At 41.0% G+C, this 23,091-nt stretch overlaps 1 protein-coding gene across 1 annotated transcript in view; it reads right to left on the bottom strand.

Moving 5' to 3' along the window:
• Positions 1-23,091, bottom strand: part of MDN1 (midasin AAA ATPase 1) — a 180,237-nt gene that overhangs the window by 7,000 nt on the left and 150,146 nt on the right. Inside the window, exons 79-99 of the mRNA XM_019520321.1 lie at positions 22,332-22,817; positions 21,164-21,393; positions 19,293-19,439; positions 18,904-19,073; positions 18,238-18,399; positions 17,618-17,755; positions 16,966-17,107; positions 15,605-15,774; positions 14,862-15,008; positions 13,619-13,757; positions 12,671-12,996; positions 11,751-11,912; positions 11,080-11,181; positions 10,467-10,668; positions 9,605-9,781; positions 7,639-7,805; positions 5,357-5,446; positions 3,754-3,869; positions 2,958-3,132; positions 673-746; positions 449-563 (exon numbers count right to left, since the gene is read on the bottom strand). Coding sequence (XP_019375866.1) covers positions 449-563; positions 673-746; positions 2,958-3,132; positions 3,754-3,869; positions 5,357-5,446; positions 7,639-7,805; positions 9,605-9,781; positions 10,467-10,668; positions 11,080-11,181; positions 11,751-11,912; positions 12,671-12,996; positions 13,619-13,757; positions 14,862-15,008; positions 15,605-15,774; positions 16,966-17,107; positions 17,618-17,755; positions 18,238-18,399; positions 18,904-19,073; positions 19,293-19,439; positions 21,164-21,393; positions 22,332-22,817 — 3,637 coding nt within the window. The remainder of the gene's footprint in view (positions 1-448; positions 564-672; positions 747-2,957; positions 3,133-3,753; positions 3,870-5,356; positions 5,447-7,638; positions 7,806-9,604; positions 9,782-10,466; positions 10,669-11,079; positions 11,182-11,750; positions 11,913-12,670; positions 12,997-13,618; positions 13,758-14,861; positions 15,009-15,604; positions 15,775-16,965; positions 17,108-17,617; positions 17,756-18,237; positions 18,400-18,903; positions 19,074-19,292; positions 19,440-21,163; positions 21,394-22,331; positions 22,818-23,091) is intronic.

The raw sequence follows: 23,091 nt of genomic DNA, 5'->3' as shown, positions 1-23,091 counted from the left end.
GGGAAAAAAAAAAAAAAAAATCAGTCCAAGATTGGAGAAAACCCACAAAGGTACAAGAGACATCACTACAAAGATTTCTTGCACAAACCACAAAAGTGAAAGTAATTTTTGGTTAATTCATTTTCTGTAAATCCTCATGTCTGGTTAGTTAGCACAGATACTCAGCATGACACGTAGAGTTCTCCTCCCTCTGATGCTGACCCTGCATTAAAGTTCACTACAAAGAACACCTGTAGAAGTCCTACAAATTGAAATGGGACTTGCCCTGGTACAGAAGTCTATGCTAGCTGCTCTTAATGCAGGATTAGCACGTATACCAAAACCAAAGCTTACAATACAGTCTGAACTGGGAGACAATCACAACGCACAAGGAAAGGTGTCACTCATGACATGCTTTATCTTTTATATAAATTCAGAGTACATCAACCCACAATGCTGCTAATGGTACCTGAGCTATCTTAGTTTTCTTTTGCTCAAATTTGCAGAGACGCAGTATCCGTGTTCCTGACTCGTCACTGAATTGCTCATGGAATGGGTGCAGTAGCTGAACCGTCTCACCAAAACTGAAAAAGTGCAAATTTTTTGTTTTAAAAGTGTGTTACTAAAAGTAAATCAGTATTGTTATTTGGCTCTAAAACACTAACATAAGTTACAGACTTAAAATATCCTCACCTACAAACAGCAATTTGTCCCACTTCCAAAAGAGTCAGTGCATTTCCAATAACTGCCAAGGATTCATATGCAAGCTATGAAAAAAAAAAATAAAGCAAAATTAAACAAATCAGTCATTAGATTGCTCCTAATCAATCTTTTCAATATTTCATGTTGAACTAAAAGCATATAAAGTAATTTCTATACTCTAGTAAAACAAATTTAAGTACGGCCTCTTAAGTATTTGTTTCCTTATAGTTTTTATGCATATGCATATGAAATACTACCTTGGAAATACCACAGATATTACATTAGAAAAAATACTGCCTAGCAGGGGCTTCTGGCCTGGGACTGTTCCTACCTCCCTGCGCTGAAAGAAATACAGATGGGGGTTAGTGAGACAGGGGAGGACCGCAAGCAATCGCCCCAGTTCTCAGGGGCCAGGCTGAGCCGGCTCCTGCAGTCCCGGCGCTGCAGCTGGAAACCACATGGTGCTGGAGCTGCCAGTGGGTGGGTGGGTAAGTGGAGGGGGAGGGGAGGGGAGCAAACAGGCGTGGAGCACAGCAACAGCTGGGCGGGAATGCAGGGCCCACACCGGTGCACCAGGGCCAGCGCCCGTGTGGCCCAGAGTGGGGTGCAGGCTGGCAGGGGTCTGTGAAGCTGGGCTGGGGTGTGCCAGCAGGGAGAGAGGGGAGCTGACCTGGCTCCAAAGAGCTCCCTGTTGCCCGGATCCCTGCACTCCTGCCACCCTGTTCTGGGCTCTGCCGGCACTGGCCCCAGTGCAATCCCCACACTCCCCGCTGTTGCTGCCCCTTCCCCCCGCCTGCCGCACCCATTTCCCCACTCCCCCCGCTCACCCACCAGCAGCTTCAGCACCACCTGGTTCTCAGCTGCATCACTGGGAATTCAGAAGCAGCTGGGACATGACATGGTGTTGAAGCGGTGAGTGTGTGTGTGTGGGGGGGGCAGGAGGACAGCAGTGGCAAACGGGAGAGTGGCAGTGAGTGGGAGCACAAGGCCTGCGCCAATGCCTCAGGGCCAGGAGAAGTGGAGCCCAGGCTTGCAGGAGCACTGGTGGGGGCTCTGCCTGCTGCGGGGGCGTGGGCTATGGGCAAACCCTCCCCATCCATGCAAGCCACAATCCTCCCCAGTCACCCTCCCTCCACACACTCAGTCCCCTACAAAATCCACAAACACCCCCACCCCACAACCAACCCGCCAAGCCTATCCACCCCGCCACAAATCCTACACCCTCCCCCACACCCCACATACCCACCCTCCCACACTATACAAGAGTAAGACTTCATTTTAAGCTATTATACTATCCCCTCTTTGTACACTACATAAATGCATATTAAATCAGGACAAAAATATTTTTTGAAACGAAATTAATGAATGTTGTAGTATGTTTGATTTTTAGAACACAGTTTGGTATTTTTCTGGTTCCGAGATGGCAAAGCCCCTTGCTGAAAGGAGTACATCCAGGGGGCCAGTGGAAGGACTTCTGGTGGCAAAGGTTAGGGGCTAGAGGGTGGGACTTCTGATCCCAAGATGGCGACCAGGGGGTGGAGCACCTGTCAAGGGACAGGGCTACCTGTGTGGCCCTTGATGACTTGCCAAAACTTGCCCAAAATAATTGCCCGCCCCTGCTCTACTCAGTCCCATGTGCTAGGAACAGGCTTTGGGGCCTCGTGCTGCCCTGACTCCAAGATCAAGCTCTGGGGCCCCACCTTGAGATCATGCTCTGGGGCCCCATACTGCCACTGCCCAACTCTGTGCCACCTCCACATACTGGGATCAGGCTCTTGGGCCCCACACTGCTCCCACCCAACCCCACATGCAAGGACTGGGTTCTGGGACCCTGTGCTGCCCCCTCCCATGGGCACCCCATCTAGTGTGCAGGGTCATGGCCTGTGAGGCTCCCCATGAACTCATGGGAAGCCCTGGGGGCTGGATGACATGGGGGCCAGAGGTTGAGCACCCCTGATTTAGAAGATGCAGAACACACACATTCCATACTGCAATTCAACTGAATTACTAGGTTTAATTAAATAATTTAATTGATTAAAATTACACTAAAAAGTTATCAACTGTTTAAAATTTCTTAAACTTGTACAAGTAATATATTAAATTAATTGCAGACTCCTAGGACTTTAACATTCTATCAAAGTCAAGCTGCTCAAGAACAGTGAACCTTCCACATGGAAAAATTCTTGCTTTTAGCCAAAGAATACCTCGTCTACCATACCACATCTTTATTATGGATTGTTTTCCTATGCAACAGGTTCCTTACAAGGTTCTCTTACCTGTTTGGAGTGGTTGTCTATCATGCTGGATGAGTCATCAATGGCCAAGCAAATCTGGTACTGTCGTTTGCTGGGCTTGGTCCTTCGCAACCAGATCTTATCCTTTCGGAACTGACTGGCAATATAGGGAATCACTTTGCGCATATTTAGCCTTTTTCCTGTTCGGTAATCACCTCTAATAGTAAGGGAGCAAACAGAGGAGTGAGGAGAGGTATTTTACTGAAAATGGTTTATGCAGACATGATTACTGGACATCAGCAGCAATATCAGCCTACAGCTTCAAACTGAATAAGTTCAAATCAAGCCCTTCTCTCCATATTTAAATTGCTTACAGATTGGTTTCATTTTTAAGGGGAGCAGGATGTTCAACACTTTTAGAAGACAGCACCTTCAAAACATGCCCCTAAGTTTTAGGCACTTAGTTTTGAAAATTTCTTGGTAAAACATTATTTGCCTTTTATATCTTGTTCAAAACTATATGGCAATCAAAACCAAATAAAATAGAAAAGGTTCTGAGACCATTTTTGGCTTGCTGAAACTATCATTCAAATTAGTTTCTCCACTGTTTATAAAAATGCAAATGGACAGGCTCAGGCAGAATAAAAATCATTATTATTTACTATATATCACTTACATGTTGTAAATCACCTAGAAGACTAACTAAAGAATGAACGCACATATGAAATGGGAACAAACCGCTACAAACCAGGGTACTGAGTTGCCACTCTAATAAGCTGCACTTGTAAAAATGATGGGCAGACAAAAGAAAAGTGAAGAGGCTAGAAGCAAAACTTACTTCAACTTGGCTGCCTGAGTGGGTTCCAATATAAGTCGTAGCTGTTCACACAGCTGTTGTGAAAGAGGAGCTGTCAGTACCAAATACCTCTGCCACATCTCTGCTGCTGCCCTTTCCTACAATATTGCAAATAAAAAAAACAAACAAATTAAATTGATGCAAAGGTATGAATCCACAAAGGGTCACCTGGAACATTCTTGTGGTCAAAATTAAAAGGGGAAAAGCCCAGTAAAGGACTGATATCTGCAATTCCTCTATGTGCAACATTCAAAACAAAGCATTTTAAGACTGAAAAAAAATCAATATAATGCATTAGTGAGCAGTCAATTATACTGTTATTGCAGAAGTAACTGGTGCAATAACAGTTACATTTTGGCATTGCCAGAGGAGCCCAACTAAGGGGTGAGAAAGCCACTGGCAGAAGGAATGAGGACCACTCATGAATAGATAACAGCCAACATACAATAATAGAATGGAATTAACTTGTTTTTTCATGCAGCTGACTTACTACTGACCTGAAACGGGAGAAAGACATTTAAACATGCCACTTGCAAAGGGGCCCAGGAAAATCAGGCCTTATTGTGCTAGGAAAAGGCAGGTAACATATACAACCTTTCCTAAGGATCCTAGTTTGACAAGGAAAGTGTATCTGAAACATGTTACTTTAAATTAGATAGAAGTAGAGAAACAAGTGACATCCAATTTCACTACAACTTTGCCCTTTTAAAGGGAGGCAAGGATATCTTAGGGTGATATCAGACTATGTATGTAGTCGGGATAAAGCCTTCTAGAAAGTCATGGCTACGTCATCACTCTAATATGAAGGGCATTGGTTAATAATCTTAATGGAGAGAATACCATTTAATTTAAAATTGATCTTACTTTACTTGTAACATCCATGAATAAAGAAGGATCTAAAATGTTACCTTCCATTTAATTAGTAAGGAAGAGATAACTATCTTCAGCCTGTAAAAGTATCTGCCTAACGAAATTATCAAAACATTAGAGCCAAGTTCTGATATCAGTTGGGCCATGAGTGCCAACACCATGTTCCCTTCTAGTTGATGTTAATAATTACAACATTTAGCAACAGTCTTTATCATGACAATCCTATTTAAGGATAATGTTTAAATATAATTTACAGTTCATAGCTGGAGTTACTACAGCAAAGTTGAAAAAAGTTCTGACATCAAATTCTGGTTCTGAGACAATCCAGACACAGGCACTTCAATACTTCAGTTGAAAGAGGCAGCTTCCATCAATAATGAATTAACTTAAAGTGGCATGTGACATACGCAATGTGCAAGGACTTGAGAGGCTGAGAGAAATGTTTCTCAGGACGCAAGTTCTAGAGGTCATTACCAGTACAAGTTCAAAGCAGCTTTCTACAAACAGTAGGCAGTGCTTTAGAAATAAGATCCGAATTAATGCCCATTTTAGGAATGGAGTTAAGAAGTTTGTAGTGCTCAAATTCTCCTTTAAAGACAAAGGTACATAGTCTGAACATTAGATCCTAGTTTAAGTCCTCATCAATGACTACAGTAGTGTAACCATATGAAAGGATGTGGGTAAGAGATTCTAGTATAAGTTAAGGTTCACTCACCTCATCTGGGCTTCCAGGCTGCTGAGTTTGCCAAGCTTCCAGTTGTCTTTCCAGTTCCTGTCTCAGCTCTTCAGGGTCTGTAATGATGGGCTAGAAATACATTTATGAGAATTTCAGATGGGCTCATTTTTCAGTGACTGCAGGTTTTTTGACACCATAAAAATCTAAGTAAGCTTTATAAATCTCTCTGGGACTAAGAGGCATGAAAAAAACAATCTTCAGAACTGCTAAAAAACAATGCAGTCAGAGTTCTGGTTTTTCTAGTTATACTAGATATACAGGTTTTACAGGTGATTGATTTAAATTGCCTTAAGTAACTGATTTTAATTTTGACATATTTAAAATTTCCAAAAGAAAGATTCACTTGAGTAACTAACTAATGGATTAGAGGAATATGGCTAATTACTTATCACATTTGTATTACTGTTTGATAACTTCTACCTATTTTAAGATAAAGACTTACATTATATTCATTCAGTCTCCATTTACAGTAAATGAAATGGGGACTTGAATTCCTAATTTAAATAGATAGTAACTTAATCAAACTACAGTACATTTAGAATTGAATCTCTAAAACCTGCAGAGAGAGTTAAAACAAAGTCCTTACTAGTTTTCATATTTAAAAATATTTTTACAAAATCATGGGAAATAAAACAATGCCAATAATTTATTAATCCACAAGGAATTGTAAGAAGTCTCTCTAGGCATCTACTGTAGTCAAACTTGTGGAGGAGAGATAGAGGACAGTGCTCAAAGAACCACAGCTTTTCCATATGCTACTAAAAATTAATCAGGAGCGCTCCGTTTCCTCTATGGCTTAGCCAAGTGATGCTTTACCCTCCTTTCTAACTGGTACTGCGAAACCTCCCCTTCCTGTTTCAGTCTACTTGAGCCACTGGATATATCCATCTGTCTTGTGTTTGGTTACTCAGGAAACAAAAGACCCATATCTTTGCAGACAATGGCGCTTTAAAAAAAATGCTGTTTTATTGTTACTGCCAAGGTCTGCATCTGTCCTATTTGTTCCTTTTTGACACAACGACTACCTACAAGAACTTCGATACACCTCTGCTAAAATAACCAAAGTTGGGGTACAGTGGGTGCAAACAGACATCACTGTAGGAATAATATGGTATCAGCCAGGGCTGCCAAAGATACAGTCTGCTGGCTGGATCTAGCCCATGGAGCCCTACAATCCTGCCTGTGGGTCTTAGACCAACCCCATGCTGCAGTGGCACATGCCAATCCCAGCCCCACACAGGGGGCCATTTTGAGGCATATGCTGCATGTGGTTCCCTCATCAAACAAGTCCAGCACGCAGGGACAGTCTGTGGGTTTCATCTGGACTGGTCCCCTAGCCAGCATAAAGGACCAGCCTGGTCCAGGTGCCGCATGCAGGCCCTGCACACTGCATGCCCTGGGCACGTGCGCTGCAGGCAGCAAAGGACATGCCCTGTCATGTGCTGCCTTGTTAGACTGGCTCTGCTGTTGGCTCTGAGTCTGGGGTGGTCTAGATTGGGTCCACAGACCAGCCCTATGCACCAGAGCCAGTATGAGGCATGGGCACCTCACAAAGCATGCACTCAATGCCAAAATGAGTTTAACACCCCTGGATAAGCTGTTTCAGAGCTTAAAATACCCATAATAATAATAAAAATGAAGACAGGTACTTCTGCAATACAGACAGTGAGAGCATGTGTTCCTCATTCACAAACTGGGCCTTCCTCACTGCCTGTGCCAGAACTACTAATTATAAACAGCATTACCAGAGCTTATTATACCCTCTCTCAGAAACTATAACTTTGAATGTTCAATAGGCTCCAGAGTTTCCTAGGACTCTACTATGTTGTTATTCTGTGCAAGCAAAGCTTATACACAAGGGAAGGCAAAAGTTTTTGTGAAAAATCTGTGACTAGCTTGTTGCAGGAGAAAGCCGCAGGGGTGAAGCATATGCAACCTTCCCTGTCCATAAGACTGCGCCATTTCTTGGCCGCAGAGCAGTCATATCCCCTCTATGAGGCCTATCCATTCCTTCCCTCCTTTCCCTCTGCACTGGCATTTGGCCAGTGGGTCCCCCTCTCTCCATTTCTAGACCCTATAAAACTGAAGTGTTTTTCCATCTGAGGGTCATCCCAGAGGTAACCCTGTACTGGAGATATGAGTTTACTTTCAGAATGAACATGTTTCAGCTGTAAAGATGCATTGGATGGCATCTTTGTTCCTCTATCACTCCCTTTTAAATTAAAACAAGAGAGGGAGGGAGACTCTTTAAGGTATCATACCTGGACTGCGGGATCCATCAAATACCGATGGGCTGTGTGTATGGTAGAGTTTTTACTTCTCTCTGGATCCTCTTCTGATGCCTGTGGCTGCTTGTTTATTGAAGAATCTTTGACATCCTCAGAAGAATCTGTGAGATCCTGCATCTCCAACTCTGCTTCATCAGAACCTAGAGTCATATAATGCATATTTACTAAACACTGCATTCCCCAATACATCCAGGGTCTGGTGCTGGGTACTATCTGGACTGAAATGCCCAGAAGTTTAGATACTTTGGAAGGTAAACAAGAGTTATTCTTGAAGGGGATACACAATAATCATAACAGTGTAAAGACTAGGTACTTCCACTTTAGTGTACACTGATACAGTTTTCTTCACCCAGCCCATTTCTCTGCTTTGACATGCTTTTTGCATGTGAAACATGTGCCACTGAACAAGCCCTGCACTAGTGGATTTTTTTTTTAAGTGTTAATTCATTTTTAGAAGTTACCTAGGCTTTTTTACAGGGCTTGGCCACATGGACCAATTACTGAGGTGTACTCTAGGGTGTGAATTACAGCATATCAGCTTCTTCCTGGTAACTCCTGTGTGCAGGCTTCTACTATATAGTAAACTGCTTACTCTGCTTTCACTTGGGAAATAAGGTGCACATAGAGGCAGTTAACAGGGAGTGACTGTCAAGCTGAATTCGTGTCCTAGCTTATCATATGGTTATCTGTTCTTCTGGCCATCAATACTGACTGACAGGAGGTGTTTGAAAACTTAGTGATAGAACATAATATTCAGCACATTATCTTTTGATAATAAAAACAATGCCAATGATTTCTTGTCCCACAATAAAGTAACGCACTTCAGCTGTGGGATCCATTTTAAAAATTAAACTCTCACTTACAGGAAAGATATGTAAAGAAGTCTAAACAAAGGACTGCAGTTTTCTTTTATTGCTACTATTTCTTTTATTGACCCATCTTGCTAATGCAGCAGAATTACTTTTATCACAAGAAAAGACAGAAGGGCGGTATGACAGGAAAAGCCCCAGATATAAAGTAGTGGGCAAGTCTGCCCTGTAAAAACTTTGTGGAAAACCAAAACGTTGTACAGAGTAGAGAACAAATCCAAATATATGCCCAAATACAAAAGCTTGTACCATCTTGCTTTGCACTTATACATTTATTTCTAGTGGTCATCAGCCCCACATTGAAAGTTAGTCAGTTTAAGAAGCATAAGCAAAGAGATTAACCTGAAAGAAAATAAAAAGTGAGCTTCAGTTTGGAAAAGTTACTTATTTCATCATTTCTCTTTAGTCAGCCATTGGATTGGTTGATAAGGAAGTCATTGTAAATTTCAGGCTCTAGTTTCATTAACTCGGATTAAAATGAAATATCGCTGCTGTAGTTGTCAAGAAGCATTTCTTTGCATCCAGTCTCTTCTGTCTTGGTTGGCATCCTCCCCTCTGACTCACAGATCAGGTTTATAGCTCTACTGTCATTCTTCCCTCTTCCTTAGACAACTCAGTTCATTACCATATTCCTACTTAGCCCATCCATGCAACTTACTTCTCTAATTGATGCATCAATGCTGTTGTGCTTCATGATGTCATTTTGCCCACCCCTCCACCTCCTGCTGTCTTGTGAAAACTGGGCTTTCTTGCATGCACTTGTGTTTCTGACACTCTTGGATTTGAATACACTTGTTACAAGCCAATTAACGGATCTGGCAGTCTGCCTACCTGAGTGGAAACCATTTGCTTTTTCCACTTCTATGAAGCAGTGGGAAAAAATTAGAGACCATTAACTCGAAAGAAAACAGCAAGGCACTCTGTCACTCAACCAATTCAATAAAAGATGAATGCTGCTAATTGGGTAGGTTTTAGGGCAGAGAATCAGAAGAGACCATTAAAAGCAGATGCTTCAGTACTAAATGTAGGATTTCTTTATGGATAATTAGGTATACTTAAGGGGCATTTACCAGAGTTTTTAGTGATCCCAGACTTCTTTACTTCAGGCTTCAGTTCTTCTATGTCTACAGCTTTCAAATCCTCATTGTTCTGCATTTCTGTTTCCATGGCTGCATCTTCAGAATCCACCTCTTCCTTCTCATCACTGAGAGGCAGAGTAGGTTTCTGCTGCTCTTTGCTGGCTACATCTATATAAAGAGAGTAAGAGGGACATTCAAGTGGAAGAAAACCAAAACCCCAACTACAACCAAAATAATAAGATCCCTGCTTTCTGAAGTTCTTCCATATCAGGAAAGACTCGTATTCAGCTTCTTGAATCACCTTTTTGTTTTCTCAAGATTACATTTAAAAAATAGCTTAAAAACTTCAGTGAGTGGAAAATCTAAGCTACTATTCAGTCATTAGTTTCCTTCTTGCATTCTTCATTAGCTTCCTTTCTAAAAATTATTACTTAAAATAGGTGAATGAATTAAGTCATTGCATTACTTTTTAAATTGGTGCTTTGGGAAAAGCCAGTGAGACTTGCTTTATATGCAGTTAACACAAAAGGGATCTATTAGATACACAAATGACAATTGAGGTAACAATTTTTACAAAGTAAGACCCCATTTCAGCAGTGACTTGGGCAATTCGGCACTCAAAAATGTTAACCTTCATGCATACGTCTGACTTTTCAGAGACTAACAAAACAGTGACTGTACTGTTCATCAGTTATCCCTTTAAAAAAAGCATAATTGCAGAAACAAACATAGTTCACTTGAAAATAAAAAAAATATGGTGCTGGGCATAACTGCAGATAATAGGAGCTTTAGATCTCAATTTTAATATGGACTCTAAATCTAGAGCTTGTAAGTTTTGCAGACACTACCCTACCATATGTCTGTGCATCATAGGATTCACTGCCTTGCTTAATGTGTTCAAAGGCATCAGCACTTTCCATGTCTTGTTCAGGCTGAGCTGTATTCTGCTTGGCTTCACTGCTAGAGTCTATAGTTCTCAGTCGTTTATGGACATGCTTGTTGTGATCCCCCATTGAGCGCTCATTGTCAGCTTGACCAGGTTTTCTCTTGAAACTCTGAAAATGGAGAAATTGACACCATGCATGTTTAATAAGTGAGGTCAAACCAGAACACTGGATCAAAATGTTAGCATGCAGAGTAGCCAACCTGTAATTTAGTTTAGATCAGGGGTTGGCAAATTTCAGCCCACAGAGCCATTTCATCCAGCCTGTGGCCATGGAGTTTCAGTGGTATGGACAAGCGCTGGCTGGGGGCACTCTCCCCCTGCTGTTGAGGAGGCAAGTGGTAGTAGGGGCCAGGCCAGGTCCTAGCATCTGCCTGCCCACCCTTGACCCAAACTGGGTCACTCCAGCCCACAGCCTTAAGTTTGCTGCCCACTGATTTAGGTAATTTGATTCTTAATGTTAACAACACATTTTCATTATTAGACTTCACAGAGCTTAAAGAATTGAAAAAGAAAAAGGAACCTGAGTATTTTTTCTGCTTTGTTTCTGAGAAGCCAATCGTGCCATTAGCTGGGATTCATGGCCTTCTGACTGACATGCATCAGCAGATCCAGTCCCATGTTCCTAAAAGACAAGAAAAAAAATATCAGCTGTTACTCTGGGTCATACGAAAACATAAAACAGAAAGATCAGGAAATGAGCATTAGCTGTTATTGCACAAAATTCTAGAAACTAAATGGGCCTGTTAGGATAGCTTTTCATCTTACATAACTGAGCAATGGCTGAGCTGAGTTGTAGTTCTGGAAAATACAGCAAAGTGCTTGCACACATGCTATTTTTGTAAGAGGCAGATAAGACAATTCTGTAGCTCAAGACTTCTCATAATGTTAACACTCCTTTGACTGCTTGGGAGTTATTTAAAAAAAGACGACAAGTTCATGCAGCTAATTTCAGACTCAATAGCCTCATGTTGTTTCCTGCTGAAATCAGAGACTTCCATACGCAGATAACATTTTCAAGTGTAGCATCAACTCTACCCTAGACATAACAGCATGGAGAAGAATCTAAATAAAGAGTCCCTAAGTGCTATCAGGAGCAGAGCAAAATATATACCCATGGGTTAAAACTAAGTATTTTGGAAAACCCCATAAAACACTGCTCCAGTTGCAACTGGAAATTTCCACCTATATCACCTCCTTAGCCTGGTCTCTGTCTGAAGCTGCTCCAGCCAGCTCAACAGCTGTGTCACTCTGCAAATTTTCTTCTCCTGTCTGCCCTAGTGTTTCATGTTCCATTCTCTCTGCAGACTCAGGTAGTCGTTCATCCTTCTCAGGATCGTCTTTATCCTCTTCTTCCTGAAGTAAGAGCAAACAGCTTCAGTGTTCTGAAATGTCAGTCTGAGAACAATACTGCTGACAAGCTATACGAGTAAATAAGTATATTCTACTCAAGTGATAATGCATGAATTTCAGTATTTCACTCACAATATCCATCACTGGGATTTTGTTCACATGCTTCTGTCACTCCTGACACAGGTAAAACATATTTCCTAAGCCTTGTTTTAGTACAGAAATATTGTTCAGTTCTAAATCTTACTAAACAAGATTAATATAAAAATGCCCCTCCTATACCACCCCACCATTACATTCATACAGAGTAGAGATGCTCAACCTGTGGCGGGCTAAGCCATCTCATTTGACTTTTGGGGATCCCCACAGGTCTGGAATCTCAACAGTGGGGAAGGTGGCCATTAATATGGCCATCCTCCCTCATTGCCAAATTTCCAAACCTCAAGCCCTGTGTGCATCCCCCACTTCTGCTACAGAGCCGGTTCAGGCTCCTACCCCTCACTTCTGGAGCAATGCTGGGCCATGTCCCCCTTCCACCCTACAGGACTGGGTCAAACTCCTTTCCCCTTGGCAGGGCTGTGTTGGGGCTAGCATACCCCCCTGCACCCCTCCACCAAATGGTGCCAGCCTCACCTGCCCCAGGTGCTGGATTAGGACCACTGGCTGCTTCCAGCTGGTCATTGAACCTGGCACTAGCTAACTGGCTCACTGGGGAAAAGGTTGGGTGCCACTGATATATACATAAAAAAACCATGGTTTTCAACCTGGGGCTGAAGACCTTCATCAGCAGTAAGTACTCCTTTCTCCATCTCCTCTTCAGCAGATTCATTTTTGTCTTCTTTTGGTGGCTGTACCTCTTCCTCTGTGGTTTCCTCTGGTCTTTCTATATTTCCTTCTTCTTGGTCAGCAGCTTCTCTCTCTTCCTCATCTTCTTCCTCTGCTTTATCTCCCCCATCTTCTCCCTCTCCTTTATCTTCTGCTAGCCCTGGATCTTGATCTTCTCTGCCTCCATCTTCACTATCCTCTTCATTTTTATCTTTCCCATTTAAATCCACTGGTTTTTCTTCTATATCAAAAGGATTCTCTCCCCCTGAGTTAAAGAAGAGCAAAGCAATATAAAATTTAAAAGGCAACCAAAAAGAAAGTGAACATTAAAAGACAAGAAAAAAAGCCTAGCATTTTAAAACCAGGCAGGGAAAAAATAAAGCAGACTCTACACACAGAATCTGTGATTTTCTGTAACGTATTTTCTCTTCAAAACTACAACCAACTTGGGTCCAATTAGGTCCTATTGGTCCATTGGGGGCATTCCTATTTAGTAGCCATCATCTAATCATCAAGTACAAACATTTGAAGGTATTTTATCACAGGAAGTATAGCAATTGGACAAAAAGCAGTCTACCTAGGGAAGCTGTTGAATCATCCCTACTTAAAATGATTTCAGGGAATAGGTTAAATGGTACACTTTGATTATGAGCACCTTATCCAGTCCTACTTTTTGACTCAAACTGCCAAAAAACTGTCCTGTGAACTAACCTGCATGTAAAACTAACATTTTAAATTCCCTGAAGTTAATGAAAGATTTCTCTTTTTGAGCAACGGTGATGTTTGCACAGGCTCAGTATCTAACTCATCATCCCTCTTTTCTCAGCATCCTCACTTTCAGTTTAGTTTTCCTCTGAGAATCTGCTAAGACAGCTTCTCAGTTATACCTTCTCCTTCATTCTCCTCATCACTCTTTTCCTCTTCCTTCTCTAGGTTTAAGTCATCAGGAAGGTCCAAAGCTTCAACTTCAGGCTGCTTCTCTTGCTTGCCATGATAGGGATCCACCTCATTTTCATCATACTCCCGCTGGCAAGCAGGAAAACAAGAAAACAGCATATTACTGGTGGAAAGGAAAGGGAAAGAAAACCAGGTGGGAAAGCAATTCACTGGGAGCTAACACTACATGACATTGTATTTTGCAGGACAAACAGGTCAATAATACTTTCGTTTAGTTCATCCAAGTCCGCAGGCCAAACTAAACTGGCGAGCTTGAAACTTGTAAGAAAACCTCAAAGACTTATTGGGTCAGGATGTGTAGGTGCTCACTTCTGTTAATAAATCCTGGCTTGCAAAGATCTCTTTTCTAAAGTACACACCCTCCTGGTCAGAGCTGTCTAGACAGCAGAGAGGATTGTCAGAGAAAAGTAATTTCCTAACTGCTAGCCTAGCTTTTTCTTTGAGTCCCTTCATGCTGATGAATTCTCCCCCCACCAAGAAGCCCTCTGCTCTGTTTAGAATTCTATTGCTAAAAGTCTTTGGGCAGCATCAGCCCGGCAGCTCTATGTGCTGTTAGTGTTTGGGCCAGTACAGATGGGTTTTCAAGAGCAATTTACAGATACTTGTGGTCACAAAACAGAAGCACTACATGGTGTTATCATGCAGCTAAGTATGTGTATTTAATTCTTTACTATTAAACTCTGTACAGTGGTAAATGCACTGATTCCTGGACAAAACAAGGATAAGACATTGATCATCCCAAATACATTTTGATGTGGTGTTTCTGCTGAACCATCCATTGGTATTTTTAGGTAAAACAAATGCATATATGTTTTGAATTCTGAAGCATTAAAATATATGTAATAGTACTCAGTGTGGTTTATTCTCATCAAGGAATGAGGTTAACGTTTTGGAAGTTTCTTCATTTATACACAACACGCTAAGTTCTCAGTGTGGCACAGAAGACAAGAAATAGAAGTATTTTTAGAACACAGCAGTTTCTTTGCAAATAAGTATGAATCTGTTTGTTTTTTTTTTAAAATCACATTAGCCGTAACTGTTTTAAAACTTTTTTTTTTAAATCAGCCAATAACAGGTCACTGTAGTCCTTGGCACAAGAGAAGTACAATATTTCAGGCTTCTCTAAGTGCTGTTTCATGCCTTGCTCTTCATGCTGCCTGAAATCCTTTTTACCTCATCAATTTGCTCATGGACTTTCTCTTGGTTTCCACCATCCTCTGCTTGCTCCTCTTTCTTTTCATCCTTCAGTGGCTGCTTTTTGTCATCATTTTTATTGCCTGCATCCAAGTTGTCATCTTTTGCCACAAGCTCCGAATCACCCTGAGTATTGAGCAAAAAAATAAAAATAAAAATCCAGGATTATGATTATGCAAACTGTCCCCTGTAGATTTTGACTAAGGTAGCATCTCCCACACAAAGCAAACAGGCATTTAGAATCTACTCAAACTATGCCCCTCCTAATGCCAGAGCCTAATACACAGGCTGTAATCTACATTTGCCACAATCAGTAGAGATAATTGCCAATATACAGCAAGCCTGGACAAACTGCATCAGGCCTAAGCACATAATTCAGGGGAGAACTAAATATTCCAGGTTGATTCTATTCAATGTTGCATGTTTTCACTGGATGGATGCAACTTCCTGAATCATGCTACAGCTGAGGACCAGTCACTTTCCTCTGATTAGTCAGGACCAACCAAGCTCTTGAAAACTGATTATAAAGAATAAAGAACTGGATCTTATTGAATTACAGACAGCAGTCAAATCCTCACTGCTTCTCTTGTACAGACTTCTGCCACTGTGTCAAAAGAGGGGTTACTTACTTTTGCCCCCAAGTCAAACCTCACTCCCTAGGTGACAGTACATCAATAAAATTATTTATTTTTTTCCTTTTTATCTCAATGTGCTTATTTTACCTCATCCATTCCTGGTCCCATTTCTTCTGTTTTATTGTCACCACTATCATCTTCCTCCTCTTCATCATCATCTCCCCAGAGCCTCTCATTCAGTTTATCAGCTTCAGCATCACCAAGATTTCCCATTTGCTTATCCAATTCTTCATCTTCATCTGATTTGTCATCCTCTTCTGTAGACATCATCACAAGTCAGTAGATATCCCCATGCGCAAGGTACAGGCTAAAATTGTGCAACTAATGAGACTAAGGGCCAGATCCAAAATGTGGTGTAGCTGCTAAACAGGAACTGAACACACAAAATACAACCTTGGACCTTTCCCCAAATCTTCTGCAAAGTAATTCTTGCATTTTCAAAAATATTTCCCAGGTGGTCTAATCTACCTAATGATTCTGGAATGCATGTCATTTTGTAGGTGCACCAAGTCCTCAATTCTTGGCAGGTCTGTCAGGAGGTTGTAAATTACATCCAAAATATTCAAAATCTGTCCTTTCTATGTGCAAAAAGGCTAAATTTATTTGCCAATGGCAGCCCACATGATTCTGCTAAAGTACTTGTATTTTTTATTTTAAAGTGAATGAATGAGAAAATCCATTGACACAATCCTTCCAAAACGTGACTCTGCTCTGAAAAGTACTTCATATTTAAACAAAAAGCCTCCTTTCTGGTAGCAGCTAGAGGAACTATGCACGCTTTACTTAACAGGTAAGAAATAATTTTGTTTAGGTCTACCCACTAAAATCTGTTGTGCTATAGGGAGGCAATCTAGCTTAATAAACTCAGAAAGCATTGAGCTATAACTCACACATGGGGACTATTCTTCACTGCTACCAGTTTAACTAGTGACCTTGGGCAAGTAACATCACCTTTCTGTGCTTCACTTTTTCCATCTATAAAATGAGGACAGCCCTTGAGAGCTAGGGATAAGCTAACTATTACTTTAACTAATAATAATATGCTGCTGCATAACACCCACCTATATTTTGCTACAGATAGTTAGTCAATGGCAACTGGTACAGGAGGCTCAAAGTTAGCTCTTTTTGCTAAGGCAAATGCAGCCTACTCCTCAATGGGTAAAACTTTGATGAAAATAGGCATTTCCTGAGAAACCTGGTAATCTGGAAGTAAACTAATGTCCTGGTGGGTCCTTTAATAACAGAAAGTTCCAGTTCCACTCACTTGTGACAGAAGATAGTCAGATTTGCTGTTTTTTTGCAGCTGGCTTTGTTATTATTTGTATGCTAATATTGTTATTCTATTGTTAGAACCATTTTGCTGTATACACTTTTCCATATCAAAATACAATTTTTCAGAAGCATCAGGTGTGGAATCTTTTTGGTTTGCTTCAGTGAAAGTAACAAACCTTTCTTGTCCTGTTCCCCTTCATGCATTTTCCCTTCAAAGTCCTCCGACATTTCAATTGCATTGTCCTCTCCTTCAATATCTGGTTTAGAGTCTGGATCTTCTTTCTCCTTTTCTTGCCCATTTTGCTGAGCGTCTTCTACCTGAATGGTTTAGTCACAGTTGAGGGTTTAGTTACAGTTGGCTTGTCTTAAAGATTTTAATAGCACCCTGGTAACACTCAGATCTATTTTTGTACTAATATGAAATGCAAAATGGACTGTCAGCAATATTTCTAATTGTTTATCTGATTACAACCTGCACGTTACATTTTTTAGAACTGCCCCTAAATTTGAAGGCAAACTTTTGTCTTTTTAGAGTTATTTTGTATGCCTTGATGTTTATACATTGGTAGTTATAATCTGTTTAATGAATTCTTCAAAACAGACTGGTAGCAAACAAATGAAAATATACTATAATTACAGCTTTCTGCTACTCTGGAAGATCAAATTCACAATAAATTGCATTTCTAGGCACAAATGTGTGTACTTTACATTCAGTTTGCTTTCATCACAAATGGTGTCAAAAACAAATAATGATTTCAAACAAGCAACAATTTCTCCCTAGAGAAAATTTGTTTCTAGGTGCCCTTGAGCAACATTGTGCATACATACCTGGTTCTCATTTTCTATTTTGTCACTCACATCCTTCTTGCCTTCCCCATCTCCAATGCCACCACCTTCATAGTCATGGAACTCTGTTGCTCCTTCCCCTGCTGCTTCTTCCATTAATTCTTTAGGCAGACAAAATCCCTAAAGGCAAACATTTTTATTGATCTAATTCAAAATTAAGTAACGGCAAAATGAAAGAACATTATTTTAATCAACAACACAGACCAACAGCCTGCAGACCAACATAGCTACAACCTGCACCCCTGTAACCAAGAACACACCTGAATACTAGCTTCCTCAGAGCCAAGAAAGATCAAATCTGCCCAAGTCTCAATAAACCTGATTAGAATGAGTCGCTTCATTAGCAAGTTAGAAAAAGATTGAAAAACTTTAAGCTTTTTGTATGCCTCCCATGATTGCACACTGTACCACCACAGTGAATATACTGTTGCTAGTTACAACAAGTAAATCATGAAAACATTCAGAGCTTTAAATTTTCTTACTCATCTTTATAGATGTTAAACAAGTACAGCTAGAAATTAATTTGATAATTAAGCCATCCTAGGCCTTTGAATGTAGTATGCAAGATTAATATCAATCCTATAATGTCCCTAATAACTTACCTTTTGAGCAAGCTCTGTGAATATACTAGTTAAAACAGAAAGCAATTTCCCAGTACTCCTGTGAGATGTCAAGGAAACCGTGAGGTAGAAGAGGATAAGATCTGAATACTTGCAGAGCATAGGCAACAGACGCACCAGCAAGTAGCAGGACTGATTGAAGAACTGCAGTTAAGTGAAAAACAAAAAAGGGCATTCGATATAACTATACATTTCAAATGAGTCTTGACAGAGGCCAAGAACAGATACCGTAAACAGAGGTGCTCAAAACATGTTCTGCCTTGGTGAACCAATGTGTCTGGTTCATAAATTCAGTTTAATTTGTTTACTATGTGCCTTTCCAAAACCTTGCATTCTGGAAATAATTAATTACTACAACAGCCTATCTTGAGGCAACTGTGCAGAGCTTAGTGACTTGTTCTGAAATAAGAAATTTATTTTAAGCCTAAAATTAAAAGAATATTTTTCAGAAAACATTTTTCACACAGTTAATTCTAATTCTTTACAGTTATAATGGTTTTCTACTTTTCACATGGCAAGGACTTTTACAGTTTTACAACTCTAGCAATACATGGTACCGGTGATGCAGAGACACTGAATAGCCCATAGTTAAATCTTATGTCCTTTGGGACCTTAAAAACAATGACTTTAAGGGAAGAATGAATTTACCTTGCGTTTATCTGGCGTGCAGTCTTCTCCATAAGATTTCAGTCTCTCCAAGAGTTCTGAAATGGCCGAAATGATTTTCTGCATATGCAAAGAACTCAGATCAGCAGAGAGGTCTTCATCCAAGAGTTTAGTTAAATGCCCGGCTTTTAGTCTGTCAGCTGAGGCATCCTCTTCAGTAGAAGCACAGAAAAAACGTTACCAAACCCAACTTTGAGATTCACGATCATAGCTCAAAGCAATAAATCCCCATCCCTAGCAGGTTCTATGGATAGTTTCAGTTAGCAGGATAAAGCAGTCTGGAGTAACCAGTAATGAAGACATGCAAGCATATCTCATTTTACATGTGCACAATTTTCCCTTGTTGTTTTTGGCTAAGGTCACAGACTTACCATCTTCCTCTGGGGAGTTTTCTTTCTCCTTTCCTTGTTCCTGTTTTCTTTCTACCAAGCACTGGATGGCACACAGGACAACACGGATGGCAGTTTCTACTTGCTCTGAGAAATGCTCTACAAAACTTTCATCTGATTCTTGATTCCCTTTGGAAACAATACAGTCATAATTTTCCATGATAACAGTGAATTTCTCTAGAAGGCAACCTCTCTTATACATGGCAAACACTGCTCTAAACATAAGGCTGTTTGGCATTTATTTAAATGAAGACAGATAACAGCTTTCCAGGGGCAGATGAGAGACATTACTAGGAATGGGCCAAAGAATTCAATTAAGAGAGAAAAAAAAAAAAAGGAGCAGAGCACTGATTTTATAGTTTAAGGACCTGTCTAATCAACCCTACCGTGGTTTAGTTTTAGAGGCTCTAGTTTCAGCACTTTCTTTAAAGGCTCTGGAATCCAATGCACAATCACCAGGACTGCATGGGAAGTTTAACTGGATTGGTGCACCTGGCTTGGCCCCAGCAGCCTTAGCTGGGAGCCTCACAGGGCTCCAGCGGTGGCAATCCAGCAGCAGGAGTGTGGCTCCGGCCAGACAGGATCCAGTTTTGGGCAGCACACACTGCTGCCACATGCACTGCCTGGCTTTTTTCAGGCATGGTTTTTTTGACAGCAGAATCTCCTCGTGTCAAGAAAAAAACAACCCCTGCCCCAAAACACAAACCCTTCACTGCAAATTAGCAGGGCAGGGAATGCCTGCATGTGTGTTATGTGCAGCATGCAGCCGCACAGACAGGTCTGTGGTGCCGCAAACCAAAAGTATGCTCTTGTCTGGACCTGCCTATAGTGAGTTTTGCTGAGCTGTCTCAGGCCGGGTCAGAATCCCCACAATGCAACAGCTCACCAAAACTCCATATATGGGATGGGGCCAGAGTGGGCAGTGCTTGGGAGCAGGACAGGAAGCTGAGGCTGTGATCATGGGGCAAGTTGCAGAGTGGTAACAGTGCAGGGCCAGGCCCCGGGCAGCGCTGCCATCTGCTGCCTACACACCCCTGTGACAAGCACTGGGCAGGGGTATGTGGGTAGTGGGTTGTGACTCTGCTCTGGCCCCATGATGTTGCTATCCCAAGGTCCCGGGGTCTCCTGAGCTCCACCCACTCATCTCACTCCCGGGTGCTGCTCCCTGCCTGCCCGTGGGTCTTGCCCCCCAGTGGTGGATGCAGGGCAAATGGGCTGGAGTGCTCAGGCAGTGGGGCTAAGTCTGGTAGCTGTAGCAGCTGGAAGGAGCCACTGCCGCTAGGGCTGCCCAAAGCAACAGATTGCCCACAATGATCTTCAAAAGTATGTGCTGGGCTAGAGACTGCAGAACCTCAAATGTTTCAGTAAAGCATTAAACATTTCAGGGACTATCCAAAATAGGAGGTTTGCCCATCGCTAGAAATATTCTTTGAAAGACAGATTTCTCTGCTATTAAGCGGGTTGATTATCAGCCCTTATCAAGTAAAAATGTAAACAGAGCAGACAGGCATTATGCAAAGTTTCTCATACCTATCTATAAATGCACATGGTGCCCCCTGCCTGACCACCTTCCTCCCGCTCCCCCACAGCCCTTTGCAGGCAGGAACTCTGCCAGCCTGTAGAGAGCTCTTTGCCAGAACTGTAAAATCTGAGGGTTACTCCATTAAAATGAGAAAGCTGCATTTTCCTCAGGGAAAGGGGGAAATCTGGAAACAGAAAACCCAGATCCCCGATGAAAACAAACTAGCTTTAATTTGTGTCTCGGGCACATTTGTCTTGTGCAATAACTGAGCTACCAAGTTTCTGGAATTCCTATTTAAGTTACATTGTGAAAAGAAAGGAGTTATCCTTACCATCACAATCTGATGTGGGAGTGAGAAGCTGTTCTTTCCAGGTTGCAAATTCTACTGCAGTTTTATTAACCTCTTCCTGGATGTATTCTAGGCTCTTGATTAATGTCATCTGCCTTGCATACTGCCCACCTTCCACATCTGGAAGAACAAACAGGGACTCTAAGCCCTGTAACTGAGAGGAAACTTTCAACAGACAACTCAGTCCTGAAGTGCAAACTTCAAAATCTTTCCTGTAACAAGAAAGGTCACAATATTGAAAGACAAAAACTTCCATTCAAAATTATACCTTTAGAAATGGGGGTTACTTATACATATTTCCCTAACTTTTTAAAAGTCATAGCAACAAATACTGACGGCAACCATAATACTGCTTTAACAGATGACGAAAAGGAATAAAGGAACATTTTCCACTGTTTTAATCAGAAGTCAACCCCATATTTTCAGGTCCAATTAAAAAAGAAACAAATAAAAAACAGCTTTTTCTCTGGATGCAACTGATACCACCCTTATAATAGGGAAGTCAAACAAACAAGGAATGACCCAAAGAGTTAAATGTACAAAAATACTAAAACAAAAACTTCACAGAAAAGGCTTGGTATTTTATGGCATGCACAAAAATATGGCAACTGCAAAAGTCAAGACTGACTGGCACAATTACTATTGACCCCAGTAATTTAAGAAGTTCTTCTGAAAGAAGAAAAAGGGGCAGACTTAGAATCAGAACAATGTAATATATTGCTTTGCTTCTTTAAGATATGCAAACATAACCTAAAAATGTTTCCATTAAAACAAACAAAATAAATACATGTTTTTATATTTTTACATTAAGAAATTCAGGTCTTGCCTAGCACCTGGACCTCTGGGAATAATTGGAAAATTAGTGGACTATCACAGGAGACCAAAGACAAAAGCTCGGCTAAGAGGAAAAACTTTTGGTTGCACTGTTTGAAAGATTTAGTTGTTTGAAAAACTAGGCTTGAAACTCAAAACATTCATTAGGAAAAAAGCTGAAAAAATATTTTCAAAATACATTTTCAGACATTCTTTAAAAACACATTTAAAAAAGTAGAAAACTTTTTCAAATGCACGTTGCATATTATGTTTAAACCTTACATGAGCATCCAAAAGCACAGAAACAGTTTCCCTTCTAGCCAAACACAGGACTCACCAAGAATGAAATAACGTCTCACAAGATTGTTGTCTTATTTTGTCCACATCTTTTTTCATTGCCTTAACCTCGGCTAGCATCTCAGTCACTTTAGCAGCCAACTGCTGCCACAGCTGATCCTGGTTTCGCATCTTAGATCCAGGAGGCAGTTGATCTGCAGTCACTGGAGACGGATATATTAGCTCTGATGGAATCAGGTCAGGTATTCCCATCTGGGCATTTCCCAGACTTTGGTTGGTTCTTTTACACTGGAGAATGTGTGTTTTTATAGCTGTCCTTTCATCGCCACTGCACAACAAAGACTGCTCTCTTGGGCAGCACTGTATAAACCAAGACAGTTGCTCAAGGACCATGACACACTGCATGGCAAGATGCTGCAGTCTGTCCGTCCATTGCTGAATGCCATCTTGAGGAGGAAATGCTACCTTATACTCCCCAGCAGCATCTATCCTGGAATCAATTTCCTGTATACAACTCAGAAGATTCCTGTTTAGAAAAACCAAAGAAAAAAAGAAATGAAGTAACTCTCAACTGGGGGTATTCAAAAATTGCATTAGATTTCCCTTTAAGATCACTCTTCACCACTTTATTCTAATTCTTGGGAAGTTCTCATGTTTCCAGAAATATGTTTAACAAAGACACTGGGATATTAATCCATGCATTCAATACATTGTCCAATTGGTGAGCAATAATTACTCAAAAACTTTGAAAAGAAGTTTTATGCAATTAACAGTCTCCACTCTATTCTATTCTGTACACA

Source organism: Gavialis gangeticus, unplaced genomic scaffold, assembly GCF_001723915.1.
Source record: "Gavialis gangeticus isolate Ggan-Ray unplaced genomic scaffold, GavGan_comp1, whole genome shotgun sequence".
Classification (NCBI taxonomy): Eukaryota; Metazoa; Chordata; order Crocodylia; family Gavialidae; genus Gavialis; species Gavialis gangeticus.
Note: the sequence above shows the minus strand (reverse complement) of the source record. Positions and strands in the feature narration are given on the sequence as shown.